Raw genomic sequence first — 17,018 nt, 5'->3', positions numbered from 1 at the left:
CTTGCTCCACTGACTACTACCATCTGCACCCCTCAGCTACACCTCAAGGTGCTCCTTGGCGATTCTGGTAACCTGTTGGAGGACAGATTGGTAAACTGCTGGAACAACCTTCAAACCTCTCTAATGAGACCCCTGATCCCTGCAGACTGGGCTACGAAGGCAGTAACCAGATGTGGGGTAATAACTACTTATGTTGCAAAGGAATCTGAGATACCAGCCATGAAGCATTGCATGATGGTTAGGTGCGTTTGATGTACATGTCAGTGCTTTATCCATAATGTACCCTGTGTATTCCATCCATTTCTGGCTATTAAAAAAATCAAGCTGTGGAGGCTGCCCAGAGTAGAAGAACAAACTAAACACTCTGCTTGGTCCCAGTCACTAATGTCAACATGATGAAGGGAAGACGAGCAAAACACTTGTGAAGCAACTGAGAGGTGACCAGTAGTAAACGATACAATTACAAACTAAACAATTAGAAACTAAATTAGAAACTAAATGGAGGGTACATGTTGGGAAGTGCTACTTCACATACAGAATTTAGGTAAAGAAATCACCATATGATTCAGGAAACCCTTGTACACTATGATAGGGAAGTAGTAAATAGAGCTCTCCAGTTATGTGCGGAGTTAATTCTTCTCAGTTTTATTGCCACTAACTTGTCCACTGGTGATCTCATTGCACTGCTAGGGTGCAGTTTTGCAATTCAGTAACAGGCAGGTACACATTGCATTTGGCTGCCTAGAAATTCACCCTCTGTAGGAAGCACTAACACTAAGCATGCTGTATCCTAGCAATGGCATGTGAATTTCAATAGCATGAACCTTGGTGGCAGAGTACAATACAATGATCTGATTCAATATGGGGAATGAATTTCAAAGTATAAATCTCTATTTTAATTACTTGTCCTTGGGATATTGATGTTGGTGGCAAGTGTGGCACTTGTCCCTAGTCATGCTTGGGTGGCTTGCCTGACCATGTTGGATTGTGACCAAAGTTGTGCATAGGCCAGATATAAAGGACATTGGGCCTTTACATGGTGCACTTTTGACAACCTTGTGGTTAAGCTCACTGACTCCAGCTTTTGATCTACTGATTTTTTAAAAACAAAAACCAAATTCAAATTCCAATACCCTGGTGGGGTTCAAACTCACGTTCTCTGTATTGTCAGTCTAGAGCCTCCGGATTACTGGTTCAGCTACTAGTACATCCTACTGATATTAATCATGACAGAACTTCCTTCATAGTTAATAACGCTGCAAGGGAAAACAATGTCAAATACTTAACGGCCTTCCCCAAATGACAAATTGCATGGGTGCAATCTTTACAAAAGGCAAAGGCCCCCAAAGATATCTGAATGGTTCAAATAAAGTTTCATTAATATGCGCTTCAGTGACATGTTCTAAATAGGCTTGGATTATACAAAATAATGAAATGGAATGTGGAGGCTTAAGTAAGGTTAACTGGGGTCACCCTCAATAACTAGCACATCCAATTTTTGAGAATAAAATGATTATTCTTCTGGCTTCATTGTGTTGGACATCTACATCTCCCAATAATCTAGCCCTTCCCTCCCTGTTAACCATAATAATGCTCCTCAATCAGACCCATACCTCCACCTTCCAGGCCCTGATCGCCATTAAAACCTTTACTTTCAACCTGAGTGCTTCTCTGTCCATCTTCTTCCAAACCCTCTCTAACACTGCCTGCTGTGTGGGACCACACCCCTGTGGCTCCATTTTTATCTGCAATGGCTTCTCTTTCCCCACTCTCACCATTAACTTTTATTGTGCCTTAGGAATCTATATGCAAACCTCTCATACTTCCTCTCAGGAGCATTACCAGAATGCACCATTGCTGAGATGTCTGTGTTTTCCTATTCTGGTCTCTTAAGCAGCTGAGGCTTCAGCTGCCAAGACCCTAAGCTCTGGACTTCCTTCGAGTTCCAGACTGGCCCTCTGGTAGTCCTGAGAAATGCAAGAGAGGACACAGTGCACTAAAGGGTCAGTCTTCAGAATAAGTTATATGGAACACCAAGTGTAATCAGTGTCAAAATAACAAACACTCTATCCTCTCCTTACTTTTATATATTGTTATTCGATCTGATCGGTATGGGTTGTTTATGTTGTTGCTGTGTTGCTACATCACATGAAGTCTCATTTTTCAACAAGACTTCATCTGTGATTCTCATTGAATATCCTGGGGAAAGCTGGATGAACCTAAACTAGCCAACCCTGAGCACGCAAGTAAGGATAATAAACTGCACAAAAATACAAAGGTGAAGACAAGAAAATTGGAGAAAGAAGAAATTTGAGAGACCGATGCCACCAAATGTGTGAAAGTAACTAATTTGTTCTGTCCAAATCTAGAGAGTCAAAGTTAGTTGATATAGCCTAAAGAAAGCACAAAAGCCGAAGATATTCCCGAGCTTGGAAAAGAGAGCATGTCCATTGAGGGAAAAGGCTCCAAAATACCAAATGATCAGCCACTGATAAATGTTAATATTGAATTTGCTGGGGAAAAAACCTCAGGAAAAGAATGAAACCTTCAATAATGCGTGTAGATTGAACCCTGTCCAACTATTTTACATGTTCTTTTTCCATTTTAAAAAAATCATAAAAAGGACAAAAATTTACTTTTAAAGATAGGCATCCATACTATAAAATAACCAAATAAAAATAAAGTATGTTTAGCTATTTACAGAATTTTTATTAAACATATACTTGTCCTCAAAAACACATAAATTATGCACAGAAAAATAACTTGGCTTGAATTTGGGTGGGTGTGCTTTAAATGGCAGGGCCAACTTTTAGTCCCAGTTCATTTACTGCTTTCCTGCATAAATCTCCGTGCCACTCTTTCCTCTTTTAATATGCTTTGTCTTAAACTGAGGTGTGAACTTGGAGTCACAGTGTCACACAGCCCTTCCACCTTCCACCTACCAAGTCATCAAGTACCCATCTCAATAATCCTATTTACCGTCACTTGGTCCATAGTCTCCCATGCCCCGGCAATCAAAATGCTTGTCTGGATTCTTCCTAAACATTGTGACAGTACCTGCTTCCACCACCCACTCGGGTATTTCCCCTTCTGGCCTAAAATCTCCATTTGGACTGTTTCACTCAGGCAAAGGGCCTGCCTCAGTTAAAGTTGTTGTGATGGCACAAAACACTTCCCCACTGAGGGAAGGAGGCAAGAAATGTTCTCAAAATTGCCTCAAGGTTATTTTTCCTCATTTGGGTGTTTGCAGATGTCCAGGGTGGGAGGAAAGGGGGAAGGGAGAGAAGGAACTGGGTGTGGGTTGGACCTAGTGTGATGCGGAAGTTGTGTGGGACAGGTTGAATGTCCCACTGGGATCTTAGTACCAGCCACTGTTATTGGATGGAGTTCTCTGCCAACTCCCTAATGTTTAGGGACCTACCCCACGGGTTGATAATTCTCTTGAACTGATTGTAATCTTCCCACTGGACACCTTGGCTTCTCTTCACCAAATGGCCTTGACAGTCAAGCTTCACAAAGCAGGAGAAACATGAAAGTAGGCACAGAGTCACACAGCACAGAAACGGACCCTTTGGCCCACCATGTCCATGCCAACCATCAAGAACACTGTACTGCTGCTGCAAAACAACAAACTGCACATCATATAAGTCATTGATAATAAATCTGATTCTGATACATTAATCCCATTAACCAGCACTTGGTCCATAGATCTCTATGCCTTGGTGATTCAAGTGTTCACCTAAATACTTTTAAATGGTGTGAGAGTCTCTGCCTCCAGACCCTTCCCCCCTCCTCAGGCAGTGTGGTCCAGATTCCAACCACCCTCTGTAAAAAATGTATTCCTCAGACCCCCTCTAAATCCTCTACCCCTAATCTTAAACCTAGCCTCTCTGGATATAGATGCCTCTATTATGGGGGAAAGTTTCTTATGACTTATCCATATCCCTCACAATTTAGTATACCTCAATCATGTCCTTCTTTAGCTTCCTCCACTCCAAGGAAAGCAAACCCAGCCTCTCCAGTATCTCCTTATAAATGAAACCCAGGCAACATCCTGGTGCACTTCACCTGCACCATCTACAGTACAATTATTTCCTTCCTTTAGTGTGGTACCTGGAATGGTACAAAATAGTCCAGCTGTAGCCTAACCAATGTTTCATACAGTTGCACCATAACCTCACTGCTCTTATATTCTATATCCTGGATAATGAAGGCAAGTATTCTCTTTGCTTTCTTCACCACCCTACCCACTTGTGCTGCTACTGCAGTAGACTAGGGTTCACAGGCTTCCAACCACAAATTCTACCCTCCACCATTACCTTCTGCCTCCTATTACCAAGCCAATTTTGGATTGAATTTGCCCAACTAATCCATGCCAGGGTTAATGTTCCACATAAGCCCCTCACCCCCACTCCCCTCAAGTTACTTCATTTGACCACAACAACATGACCTACTCTTCCTTCTCCTCATGTAACTATCAAGCTGCCCCTTAAATTCACCCCCAATATTTGCCTCAACTAAATTGATAAATTGGTTTATTATTGTCACTTGTATTGAGGTACAGTGAAAAAACTTGTTTTACATGCCATCCATACAGGTCATTTCATCACATCAGTGCCTTGAGGTAGTAAAAGGGAAATGCAACAACAGAATGCAGAATAAAGTGTTGCAGAATAAAGTAAGGTCAACACTCTGGGCAAGGAAGTTCCTCTCACATTCCTCATGGGAATTAATAATGACAGTCTTATATTCATGACCCCTAGTTTTGGCTTTTGGACCCTACTCCTGAAATGGAAACATCTTGTTTATGTCCAACTGATCAAAACCCTTTGTAATTTTAAGGACCTCCAATTGGTCACATCTTAGATTTCCTTTCCCAGAACATGGAGCCCAGCGCTTCCTGGTTGTTATACCCTTCTGTTTCTGCATCTATGTCTTTTTTGCACGTTTTTGAGTGCTTTTCTATTTTCAAAATGGAGAGTAGAACCACTCACTATGGATAGTACTACAGTACACAGCTCGGCTTCCTCACTGAGTCATTGTCAGGAACAGCCCAATCATGTGTAACAAGCAGCAAGTGGTTGGAAGTGTTCACGATTATTGATTTTCTAACTGGCTGCCAGGCCATCTCTTTCTCATTTGAGCAAAATCCCTTCACAATTACATCCCACTGCTACCGTAGACACCAGCCACAACAGCTAAGTGTGACGCTGCTCAGTCCCAAGCAATCCCACTTCTTAATCTCTCCATCCGAACTACTGAGCTATAAAAGCCAACATATCTACAGCATCAACTCTAGATGCTCGAAAGAATCTATGCACAGTGCAGTTGGGTTTTTGTTCATGCTCTTTGGCTGTGTGAGAACTCCTTTCTGGCAGGTGAGAAATGAAATAACTGGCTTCTTGGGTAAAAGGGGACTGGATATAGAAGCAGCTGAGCTATAAGATAGCTTTATTAGTCACATGTACATCAAAACACACAGTGAAATGCATCTTTTTGCGTAGAGTGTTCTGGGGGCAGCCCACAAGTGTCACCACGTTTCTGGCGCCAACATAGCATTCCCACAACTTCCTAACCCATACATCTTTGGAATGTGGGAGGAAACCGGAGCACCCGGACGAAACCCATGCAGACACGGGGAGAACGTACAAACTCCTTACAGACAGCGGCCAGAATTGAACCCGGGTTGCTGGCACTGTAAAGCGTTACGCTAACCACTACACTACTGTGCCTGCCAAGAGAAGCAGTGATGGTGTCTCTTAAGGCTTAGAAATTGGATCCTGACTAAATTGGAATACTCTCCCAGCACAGCAGACCATTCGCGCCACACAGGGAGTCATTGGTCAAAGTCCCCAAGGGTTCTGACAGAGCTCAGGGTGTGTGGGATGGCAGAGGCATTTCAGAATGAGGATGAGTGGTAGCTGGTATCAGCTCACAGTTTCAAAGTTAGCTGGGAGGAGCGCTCATACTCTTCTTCTCTCCACAATAAGTAAAGAAACATTCCCTGGTGGCTGGTTTGGGAGCTGAACACCCACAGAAATTAGACAATGAACTATGCTGCCATGGTCACCAAAAGGGGATATTATACTCGTGAATGGGTCCCAATGCCGGATTCAAGTCCACACTAGATACCTACAGGGGAGTCTCAACCAACTGCTGGACAACGTGAAATGAGCATGTTCAAGAAGGCAACCATAATGAACACTGAGGTGCCTGTTTATGCCTGGAAATCAGGTTCACGAGATCCAGTGCCCACACACACTGTTGAGCTTCTGCAAGTTCTGTGATATATGTTGGGATATGGGGATGAATAGTTGCTGGAATCAGCTCATCCTTTCAAAGTTTAGCTGGGAGGAACGCTCATGTTCTTCCTGGTTTCACACTGATTGAAGCAGAGACATTCCCTGGTGGTCATACTGAGCACCCACAGAAATTAACCACAGGTTGCACTGTGCTGACCAGCTCTTCAGCTTAACCCAATGGGCTTTTGCATCTTGTGCTCCTAGTCAGACAAGATAGAACAAGAGTAATCAGGGAAGAGAGGAGTTTGCTTGAGTGTAACATGCTTCATTAATGCACCCAAGACATGTACAGAGTCCAAAACCACATCTGTGCAAACCAATGAATTAAGCTGGAAGTACCTGTCCAAAATCAAATCTGGAGCAAAAATGAGTTTTCCCGGATGTTCCATGGAGCGCCAGACAAGGCCAATCATCAAAATTTCTAACCAGCAGCATTCCAGTAGTTGCACCTGGTCGTGAAGTGTTAAACTGACAAATCCTGGAGATGGGGGGAAGAGTGGAAAAGACAGTGTTAGGGATGATTATACATTGCATACCACGAAAACAAGACAAGCAATGACAACCAAGGTCACTCATTATAAACAAAGCTAACAAATGCACCCTTTCTCGTGGAGCAAGCAAAGCACAGGCCAATGGAGCAATTTATCAAATATTACCTTTATCAAAAAATATAGTTGGTGAAAAGGGTTAAATTGTGAGGACAGATTGGACAGACCAGGCTTGTGCTCCCTTGATTAAAAGATTCAAGGTGTGCTAACTGAGGTGCTATGGATGATTAACGAATCTGATAGGTTTCACCAATGGGATGTCCAGAACAAAGGGGCAAAACTTTGAAATTTGAAGCTGCCTGTTCAAGGTCTCTTCCAGAAAATATCAATGGATATCTAGAACTCTCCTTCAAAAGACCACCGAATTGAAAGTGATAATGATAATTTTTTATATAAGGCAAGCACAAAAGAAAAGGAAAATAGCAGGAGTAGGCCACTTGGCCCCTCAAGCCTACCCCGGCATTCAATATGATCATGGATGATCTGCCCCAGGCCTCCTATACCAGTTCCCTATAGCGCTTAATTCTCTGATCTTTCAAAAATATATCTACCTCCCCTTTAACCATCTCCAATGATCCAGCCTCCACAATCATCTGGGTAGAGAATTCCAGAGACTCGCCACTCTCTGAAGGTTGTTCCTACACACCTCAGTTTCAAACCCCCCCACCATGTCCCCTTGTTCAAGATTCTCCCACTAGTGTAAACATGTCAAGATCTACTCTGTCATGCCCCCTTAAGGTCTTATATGTTTCAATAAGGTCTTCCCTCATTCTTCTAAACTTCAAAGATTGCAGATCCAATTTCTTTAGCCACGCTTGGTAATATCAACAAGGCAAGGCGAGGTACAACAAACAAGATGTCGGAGGAACCTAGTGGGTCAGGCAGCATCTGTGGAAGGAAATGGAGAGTTGACATTTGGGGTCGAGACCCTTCATCTGGACTGCAATGCAATGAGGTAATGGAACTTAGATGCAGAAATCAAGTTCCAACTGAATGGCAGAACATGCTCTAATGGTCTTCTCCTGTTCTCATATTCCCTTGTAATTCATTAAAATTATTCTTTACGTCTAAAGCAGCACAGGCTAATCTTCAGCTCGAAAGCTCTGGTTTCACAGATCCAATGAAGGCAAAGGATTGCCGTGGCCGCCATGAACCAGCCAATCAGATTACAAAGGGCCTGTTCACTTGCCAATTAACAAGAGAAGGCAGAGCAGCACGACGAGGGACATGCCACCTGACAAACAATAAGAGCATGAGGCAGGGCCATGGGAGATCATATCATGACAATTCCTGTAATACACCCAAACAGAAACCTTAAGTGCATAAGTGTGAATACAATGAACTAGTCTCCACTTTGGAGCTATTCAGAGATATTTATAAACTCTGACCTCATTCAGAAAGGAGATTGGAAGTGTGCCTTTGATCTACTTTATACTCGGGTTAATGGTATCCCCATTAGCAAGCTTTACTAGAGGCAAGTCAGTGAAGCATAAATACAATTTAACCAAAAGATGCCAAAAGCTTAACCATGCTGCATGGTTTCAAGAGAACCTTAAAAGGAAAGTGGAGTCATGCAGGAATTTAGAAACAGAGTTGCAGAACGTGGGGATTAGGTGTCTGAAAGCAAGATCCCCCAGAGGTGGGAAAAAGATGGGGATTTAGCAAGGGATAGTGAAAGGTGAGGGTGCACGGTGGTGAATGCACAAGAAGATGGAATTTGATGGCTATAGGGAATTCAGAGAAAGGAGGGTGTAATGCCATACATAAAGGGGTTTAACATGACCCAATATGTTCACTCTGTTTCTCTCTCTACAGCAGCTGCCTGACTCACTGAGAGTTTCTATCATTTTCTATTTTAACAGTAAGACTCCATTAATCTGGCACATTTAGGACTTTGGTGGTGTCAGACTGGCAGATTTTCTACACTTTTGGATTATATTCCCAATTAATACTCAACACATTTTTAATTCACATTTTTAAGAAGATTTTAAAGTGGTATAATAAATGTTCCAGTGAACCTCGTAAGTTTAAAGAGAGCATAGAAATGGGTTCCCTGTAAGTTTTAAGGGAGCACTGAAATCAAACCCCAATGTGTTAACAGGAGCAGGGGGGCCAGGGTGTGTAATGATTAATTTCTCTGACACTTTATTTTTTAACTTAATACTAATTTCTTTCAGATGCTCATTCTAGATCTTTAATTCACCATTTTTTCAGGGAGGGTTCTGTATTTCCTTTCAAGAAGATGTGCAGAAATTATTTAAGTTCCCTCTCATTTCCCTTTCCCCAAGGTGATTTCTCCTGTCTCAGCTTCTAAGGGACCCACATTAGCTTTAGCTAATCTGTTACTTTCTACGTATCTGTAGAAGTTCTTACAGTCTATTCTCATGTTTCTCACTAGCACACTCTTGTATTCTTCTTTCCCTTTTCTTGTCATTTTCGTAGTCCTCCTTTGCTAAATTCTGAAATTCTCCCATTTTCTTTGCTTCAAGGAAAGCAACCCCATATATTGCATTTTTCACAACATCAGGAGGTGCAAGATACGCAAGCATAATCTGAGGACAGATCTCCCCGCATTCACTCCCTTCTGGCTCAGCCCAAGATCCAAACTTGTGCCACGCAGCTGTGCAGCTTAGTCACAGATTTACAAGCATTATGTCTAAACCTTTTCCTCTACTTATCTCTTACCCAACTTAAAAGTGCAGAAAACATGAACAGGAACAGGCCATTCAGCCCTTTGAACATGTTCTGCCATTCAATGGGATCATGGTTGAACTCTATCTCAACTCCATCCACTTCTTTTTGTCACATATCCCTCATCATTCTGCCCAAATAAAAATCATAAAAGCTCCAACTGAACCCAGCATCCAGTCTTTTTAGGGAGGAAGATTCCGATTTCACTGCCCCTTTAGTCATTGTATCTCACATCAGGGCTGGTCATTACACTCGTGCTAAAACACTGATTAGGCCACGTTGGAGTATTGCATCCGATTTAGATTATTACACTTCATGTAAGATGTGAAGGTTTCAGAGAAGGTACAGAAGAGATTTCTTGAGTGGTTCCTGGGATGAAAGATTCCAACTATAAGGTCAAGGTGAAGAAACTGTGGTTCTTCTTGAAGCAGAGAATGTTGAGAGGTAGTAAGGCAGGTGTGTACATGATCGTGACGGGGTTAGATGGGCTATCAGAAGGAATTTGTTGCTATTCAAGGATCAAAGGGACGGATTCAGAGTGACAGGAAAAAAGCAAAAAAGATGTGAGGAAATTTATGTTTATTCCACAGAGAGTAGCTTTGATGTGGCAACTGTCTGATATGGTTGTGGAAACAGAATCAATCAGGGTTTTCAGAAGGAAATTGGATAGACACTTGACGGAAAATAACTCAAGGATTAAGGGGGAAATGCAGGGATATGGGACCCACTGGATTACTCTACAAGGAGCTGGCAGGAACTTAAGCTGATTTGCCTCCTTCTGCGCCATTAAGGATTCTAGAGCACTTGGCTTTGTTTTTGCTTGGTCCCAACAGGTTGCATTTATCATCACCATTCCTTGGTGTCAGTTATATATTGCCTTTTTCCTAGATGTCTGCAATACATGTAGTGTTGTAAGTTTCATTTTTTGTTGAAATATTAAATCAGGGTCCATTCTAGTTCTCAGATAAATGGAAAAGCTCCCATGCTTTATTTACAGAAAAGCAAGGAAGTTCTGTGACCAACCTCACTAACATTTAATTCCACAGCCAATACATTAATAATTCTGTTATCAAGTGCAGAGAATGCAGGCAGCGCTCTCCACAAGGGCAGGCTGGTGATCAAGGTGCCCTGATGCAGATGATTTGTGACGCTGGTCCACCTGACAGGGATTATGAAGGCTCGGCTGAAAAGAGAGCCAAGCAATTCAACACAAGACCTTCCTTGGAGGAGGTGGGACTGCAAAATGGCCAAAGCTTGTAGGTGTTGGGTAGTGAGAAAACCAAGGGAAGGTCGTGTGATATAGAGCAAGGGGCTGAGGTAAAACTGCCCGGTGGTGAATGGCGATGCAATGTCTCCAGAACTGGGATTGCAATGAGGGTGGATAATATTAACAAAGGATATACCTTCATGGAAATATAGAGAATAATGAGACATTCTTCAAGAGTCATGGATTCCTAGTGCTGACTTCACAGGTGGCTGCGAATAAGAGCTTTGGTTTCAAAGGTAGGTATTACAGCGTGGTGGCACTGAGGTACTAGGGCTGAAGGTATTGATTACAGAAGCACCCGCAAAAGGCACAAGGTGGTTAAGAAAGAGACCTGCAAAGTAACAAGCAGGACTAAAGATTAGACCAGGGTGTAATGTCCTACTCTGAGTCCACGGCAAGTAAAGTTCATCTTGAACATTAAGAGCTTAAAGGCATCACTTGGACAGTGGATTGGCCATCTCAAACCAAGAGAACTATTCATAAACATCAATGGGAGTCTGTAATCAGTGTGAAGAGTATAGGATAGCTAGTTCACAGAACTTTCAGGACAATGACCAGGTCATTGCAAGAATCCACAACCAAGGTGGGAAGCAAGAGGCTCAGCAGCAGGAACTGTGGCAACGTTATATCAATTGGGCCTGGTGCGCTATTGCTGATGGAGCTGATATTGCACAAGTTCGAGGGAAGAGCTCTGTGTCTATAAGACTATTGTTGTTTATGGAATTACTGAACAGCCCAAATCAAACCCAGATTTGGTTGAATGGAGTAAGAGAGGATTGCACCACAAGCAAAGAATGCTCCAAAGCTCTGAAGATCGTCTCATGGATGTTAGAGAAAGTATGGGACTTACTAGTGTCAGCACAATACAGTATAGCCAGAGAGGGGCAAGACAGACAGAAAATAGTCACAAGTGAAAGCCTTCATCCTGAAGGGGAAAGTTACAAGAAAAAGAAACATTCTGGTGTCTACAGGCAACCAGAATGGGAATCAGGTACACACCACCAGACTCTCCATAAGGTACAAACAGAGGAACAAAGATACAGTGCTTTAAGAAGCAACCAAAGTAGATATAGTTGTGATTAAAAGCTAATGACATCCAGTAAGGCAACAAATACAAAGTTATTTATAACTACTTAAGTAGTTGATAAAAGTGTTAAGGTTTATGTGGACTGTTTGGTATTTGAATACATTGTTTTACGTATTCTATAGTTATGATGACTATCATTTTATCGGACAGGATGCAAGACCACTTGTGCATGAGTCCAGTCTGAAAAAGGGATCCCAGTATAGAAATAGATGGGAGGAAGATGCAAACACCTAGAAATTCCAAAGTAGGTGCTTCAGACAAGTGTAGTCAACTCACAGTGAAAACATTCTAACTGTCTACATATTTCTGTGAACAATTAGTTGCTCAGTTTCACATACACAAGTACAGGTCTCCCCAGGTTAGAGCAGGGTTCCATTCCTGACAACTGTTCATAACCCGAACAATTCGCAGTTGGAAATGCAGCCGCAAACCTAGTTCCCACACAGCAGCAGAAAATGCCTACAGGGCTGGGTTGAACCATATGACTAGATAGTCGGGAGAGGCATTCTAAATCTCATTTTGCCATTCTTAATAATAAAGCTGATATTAACAAATTGATCCCAAGTCTATCTCGGTTTTTAAAAGGACACTGCTGCTGGCCCGGACAGTATTCCTCTCGATAGGGTTTGCAAAATGGATATTAACTAGAATGTATTCTTCTTGGGTTCAATGTGGCAAATTCCAGATAGTGTCAAGAACAGTCACTTGCAGCCCTGCAGCAGCCAGCAAATCCACCCTGCCGGCTTCCCAAACGCTCATTCGTATGTTCAGGTTGTACATTAGTTGGGTGTTCATAATCTGGGGAGGACTTGTACTGAACTGATTGCATGATTTTACGTATGTGAAGAGTTAATGGTCTGTATATGTTTATTACTCTTTCCTCAAAAGAGAAGGAGTGTAGTACATCTAAGGGTGTTTACCTTTAGGAACTGAACATAGTATGAGGAATGATTCGTGATAAACTGTTGTACCAGACAGTGCCATTAGTTACAAGCCACTGCCTTGAATAAAAGGATATTCTGTGGTAACTCTACCTCTATTGTTGCCTTAGGAAGAACTTATCTACACTACAGCCTTCAGTTCAACTTCCAACATTTAGGAGCCCTGATGCCTTAGCTGAGGGAGGACTTAGAGACTTCCTTACCCATTTCTAACCTGGATCACGAGAGCCAGCTTGACACTCTCCTTGAACACACCACCAGACTCTCCATAAGGTACAAGTCAGGAGTGCAATAGGATATTCTCCACTTGCCTAGATGAGTGCAACTCCAACAGCTCTCAAGCAGTTTAACACCATCCAGGATAAAGCAGCCCACCCACCACCCTAAACATTCACTCCCTCTGCCACTGATGTGCTGTGCCTGCTGTATGCACAGTCTGCAGAACATCGCAGAAACCAGCTTAGGCTTCCTTGACGGATTCTGCAATGCACAAACTCTCCTGCCTTGAAGGACAAGGGCAGCTGGCATGTAGGAATACTTACAAGGTCTCTTCCAATTCATATTCCATCATAACCCAGAAATTTATTGTTACATCACTGTTGCAATGTCAAAATCCTGGAACTCCTTATTTAACAGCAGTTCAAGGCAGCAGAACCTTCTCGTTTAGAAGCAAGTAATAAATGCTGGCCATAGCAGTGATGCCCATATCCCATAAATGAATAACAAAAATCATTTAATTCTGTAGAATGGCCATCAACCTGAAAAATTAACTCTCGATAAATGCTGCCAGATTTTGTGCTTCTTCCCTTTCCTACTTTCATTTCAAATTGTCTACCTATACTACATCTTATTTTTGTGTTGTTAGTTTTATTTGTTTGAAGAATTTAGGCAATTTTGGTAAGCCAGCAGTTAATGCCCATCTCTACTTGGCCCAAGTCCATTAAGAGTTAACCACACAGTGAGACAGAAGTCACCCATAGGCCAGATCACATAATATTAACAGATCCTCTCCCAAAGAGTGCGAGCAACCCAGTTAGGTCTTTAGGGTTATCTGTCAAAAGGACATTTTCACACATCCTGAATGCAATTTCAGAATCTGAATATGGATATGGACCTGCATTTCCAGCACCATAATTTCTTACGTATTGTCCAGTGGCCCCAAGAATGTATTTTAGAGGTCATTTTGTGAGTGCCAGAGTGCCTCGTGCTTCATGATTGAAAACTGGAAATACTGGCTGGGGAAAATAGGCAAAAATTACTATGATGTGCATTACATTGCCCTTTTACGGCAGCTCATTGTTATGATGTGCTTCATAGATAGGTTATCTAGCCAAACTGGTGTAGGCCACATACTGTGAGAGTGAGCGAGAGAGATAAAACACACACATACACACAGTATATGATAGAGTACAAAAGCGGCCTGGAGCAAAAACCCCAGAAAACCTTCAGCTGCAAGATCCCAACAGTCCTGGTGGACACTCCATTTAAGTGCCTCTGCTGACAGGTACAACTGCAAATAACTACATTACCTGATAAAGCATTACATTTGATCTCCATTGACATGGAAACAGGAATTTTAATCTCACAGCTTGTCTCCAGATATGATCAGTTTTGGCCAGTTTAAAGAAGGAAAAAAAAATGAACTATGTAAAGCAAGGCCAAGTGTTGTTTTAGTTTTATGAATTTTCCCCTTTGAAAAGGTACTAAAGACAAGAATTTCTTTTTTAAAAACAGCAGCTTGTATGTTTGTTATGCCTGGCTGATTAGGCTTTACCAAAATTGTTTAGGTTGAGACTCATTAACCATACACAGTCAAGGGACTGATAAGATCACATTGGCAAGGATCACAAAGCTAAGATTCATCTTACACATTTAGAAATCCTGACTATGCATTGAAACAACAAACTAATAGGATCACATTTTTCTTGCTGTAACAACGCAACCTATCACACACAACAGACTAAAATAAATCTGGGAACATTTTGTTATTCTTCTATAAATCCCCAGGATCTAATGACCTGCAGCCCAAGGTCTTGAAGGTGGTGGCTATGGAGATAGTGGATGTATTGGTTGTCATCCTCCTAAAATGGATTCTAGAATGGTTCCCACTGACTGGAAGGTAGCAAGTGCGATCCCACTATTTAAAGAGGGGGATGGAAAACAGGGAACTGCAGCCTGACATCATACTGGAATCTATTATAATAGAAGTGCTAAAAGACCACCTAGAAAGTAATAACAGCATTAGGCAGAATCAATGTGGATTTATGAAAGTAAAATCACGTATGGCAGATCTGTTAGATCTCCATGAGGTTGTAACTAACAGAAAAAAAGGGGAGAATTAGTGGATGCGGACTTTCAGAAGGTCTTTAATAAAGTACTTTAACAGTGGTTATTAAACACAATTATTGGACATGGGATTGGAGGTAATATATCGAATGCACTGAGGATTGGGTAACAGAGAGTAGGACTAAGTCATTTATGGGCTCAGAGGCTGCGAATAACAGATGCCACAGGGGTCGGTGCTTGGGCCCCAGTGTTCACAAGCTCCACAAGTGATTTAAATGAGAGGGCCAAGGGTAATATATCCAGGTGCACTGATGTGGAAAGGCTTAAGGTGAATATAGACATGTTAATGGGCAAGGCCATCCACCTTGGTTAAAAAAAACAGAAAAGCAGAGCAGGTTTTAAGTAGTGAGATATTGAAAGGTTTCGGTGTTTAGAGGGATACAGGTGTGCTGGTACAACTAATCACTGAAGACTAAGGTACAGGTACAACAAACAATCTGCTGGAGGGACTCAGCAGGTTGAGCAACATCTATGGGGAGAAAGGAATTGTCAAATTTTGGGTCAAAACCCTGCATCAGGTCTCTTTCGCCTCCCCTCCCCCCAACAGATTTTGCTCAACCTGCTGAGTAGCTCTAGAAAATCGTCTGTTGCTCCAGATTCCAGCATCAGCAGTCTCTTGTGTCTCGGAGATAGATACGGCAGGCTATTTGGGAGAAAACAGTATGTTGGTTGTTACTGCATGAAGATTTGAGTATGTGACTAAAATGTGATACTGAAATTATATAGGGCCCTGATCAGACCTCACTTGGAGTACTGTGTACAGGTCTGGTCTCCCTTCCCAAGGAAGGATATATGAGCTCAAGACTATGCAATTTATGTTTTCCTGATCAATTACTGGGATGGGAGATTTGTTAGATGGGCATTAAACAAACTTTGCCTGTATTCTTGAGTTGAGAAGAATGCGAAGTGACATTAATGAAACATTTAAAATCCTTACATGGTAGATAATGGATGCAATGATTCTGCTGGCTGTGGTGTCTAAACAAAGGTCACAGTCTTAAGAGGTTAGCCATTCAGGGCATTGAGGTAAAGACATTTCTTTACTCAGAGATGGTGAATCTTTGAAAGAGTGCTGTGGAAGTTCAGTCTGTGAGTATATTCCAGACCGATTTTTGGATATTAGAGGAAGCAAGGGATATGGGGTTAGCACAGGAAAGTGGCACTGAGGTAAAAGATTAGTTACATTAATATTCACTGTTGGACAGGCATAAGGCGCTGAATAGCCTACTCCTGCTTATATTCTTATATGATGTTCTTATTGATGAGTAAACCAAAGCTCAGTCTTTAATATAGGCATCCATTTTGATCCATAAGGCTTTGGCCATGTTGAGTCTACTCAAGGATCTGAGTACTCAAGTGATTTGCAGGTGATGGGGGCTAGAGTGGAGTTACCAACCAATAGCTATATGGGCAAGAGAAGTACTGCATCTCCCGGTCAAGCAGCTCGACATCAGACTCAGTAAGATGTGGAGCTCATGGTATGCCCGCTGGGCAATCACACAGAATTATTCCTCACAAATCATTCAGGCCATAGTATGACCCACCTACTTGGGAGATGAAGCCATGTGTACCAACAGCCACACCGATTCTCTTGCAGGCAGTCATCACTTCCCTCCCACATCCCCACCCAAGCAAAACTCTGCCCCCAGAATAATACATAAACAGCAATAAGAAGCCTAAAGCATAGCATTTAAGAAATGTTATAAATGGACAAGCCCCCTAAAAATTCTTACAGGTTTTAAAAGCCACCCAAGGTTAGACAAAGTTGAATAAATCCATGGGAAGGCCATTTCATAAATGACCCATCAGCCAATGGAATTCCCTTCTTGTCACCAT

General features: G+C 42.1%; 1 protein-coding gene across 4 annotated transcripts in view; it reads right to left on the bottom strand.

Annotated features, from left to right (window-relative positions):
* Positions 1-17,018, bottom strand: part of esr1 (estrogen receptor 1) — a 130,593-nt gene that overhangs the window by 14,758 nt on the left and 98,817 nt on the right. For all 4 annotated transcript variants that reach the window (XM_052013151.1, XM_052013154.1, XM_052013153.1 and 1 more), the window contains exon 5: positions 6,642-6,780. In XM_052013151.1, the coding sequence (XP_051869111.1) occupies positions 6,642-6,780 (139 nt within the window). The remainder of the gene's footprint in view (positions 1-6,641; positions 6,781-17,018) is intronic.

This window comes from Pristis pectinata, chromosome 3, assembly GCF_009764475.1.
Source record: "Pristis pectinata isolate sPriPec2 chromosome 3, sPriPec2.1.pri, whole genome shotgun sequence".
NCBI classification, from domain to species: Eukaryota; Metazoa; Chordata; class Chondrichthyes; order Rhinopristiformes; family Pristidae; genus Pristis; species Pristis pectinata.
The sequence above is the reverse complement of the archived record's forward strand: the minus strand, read 5'-3'. Positions and strand labels throughout refer to the sequence as shown.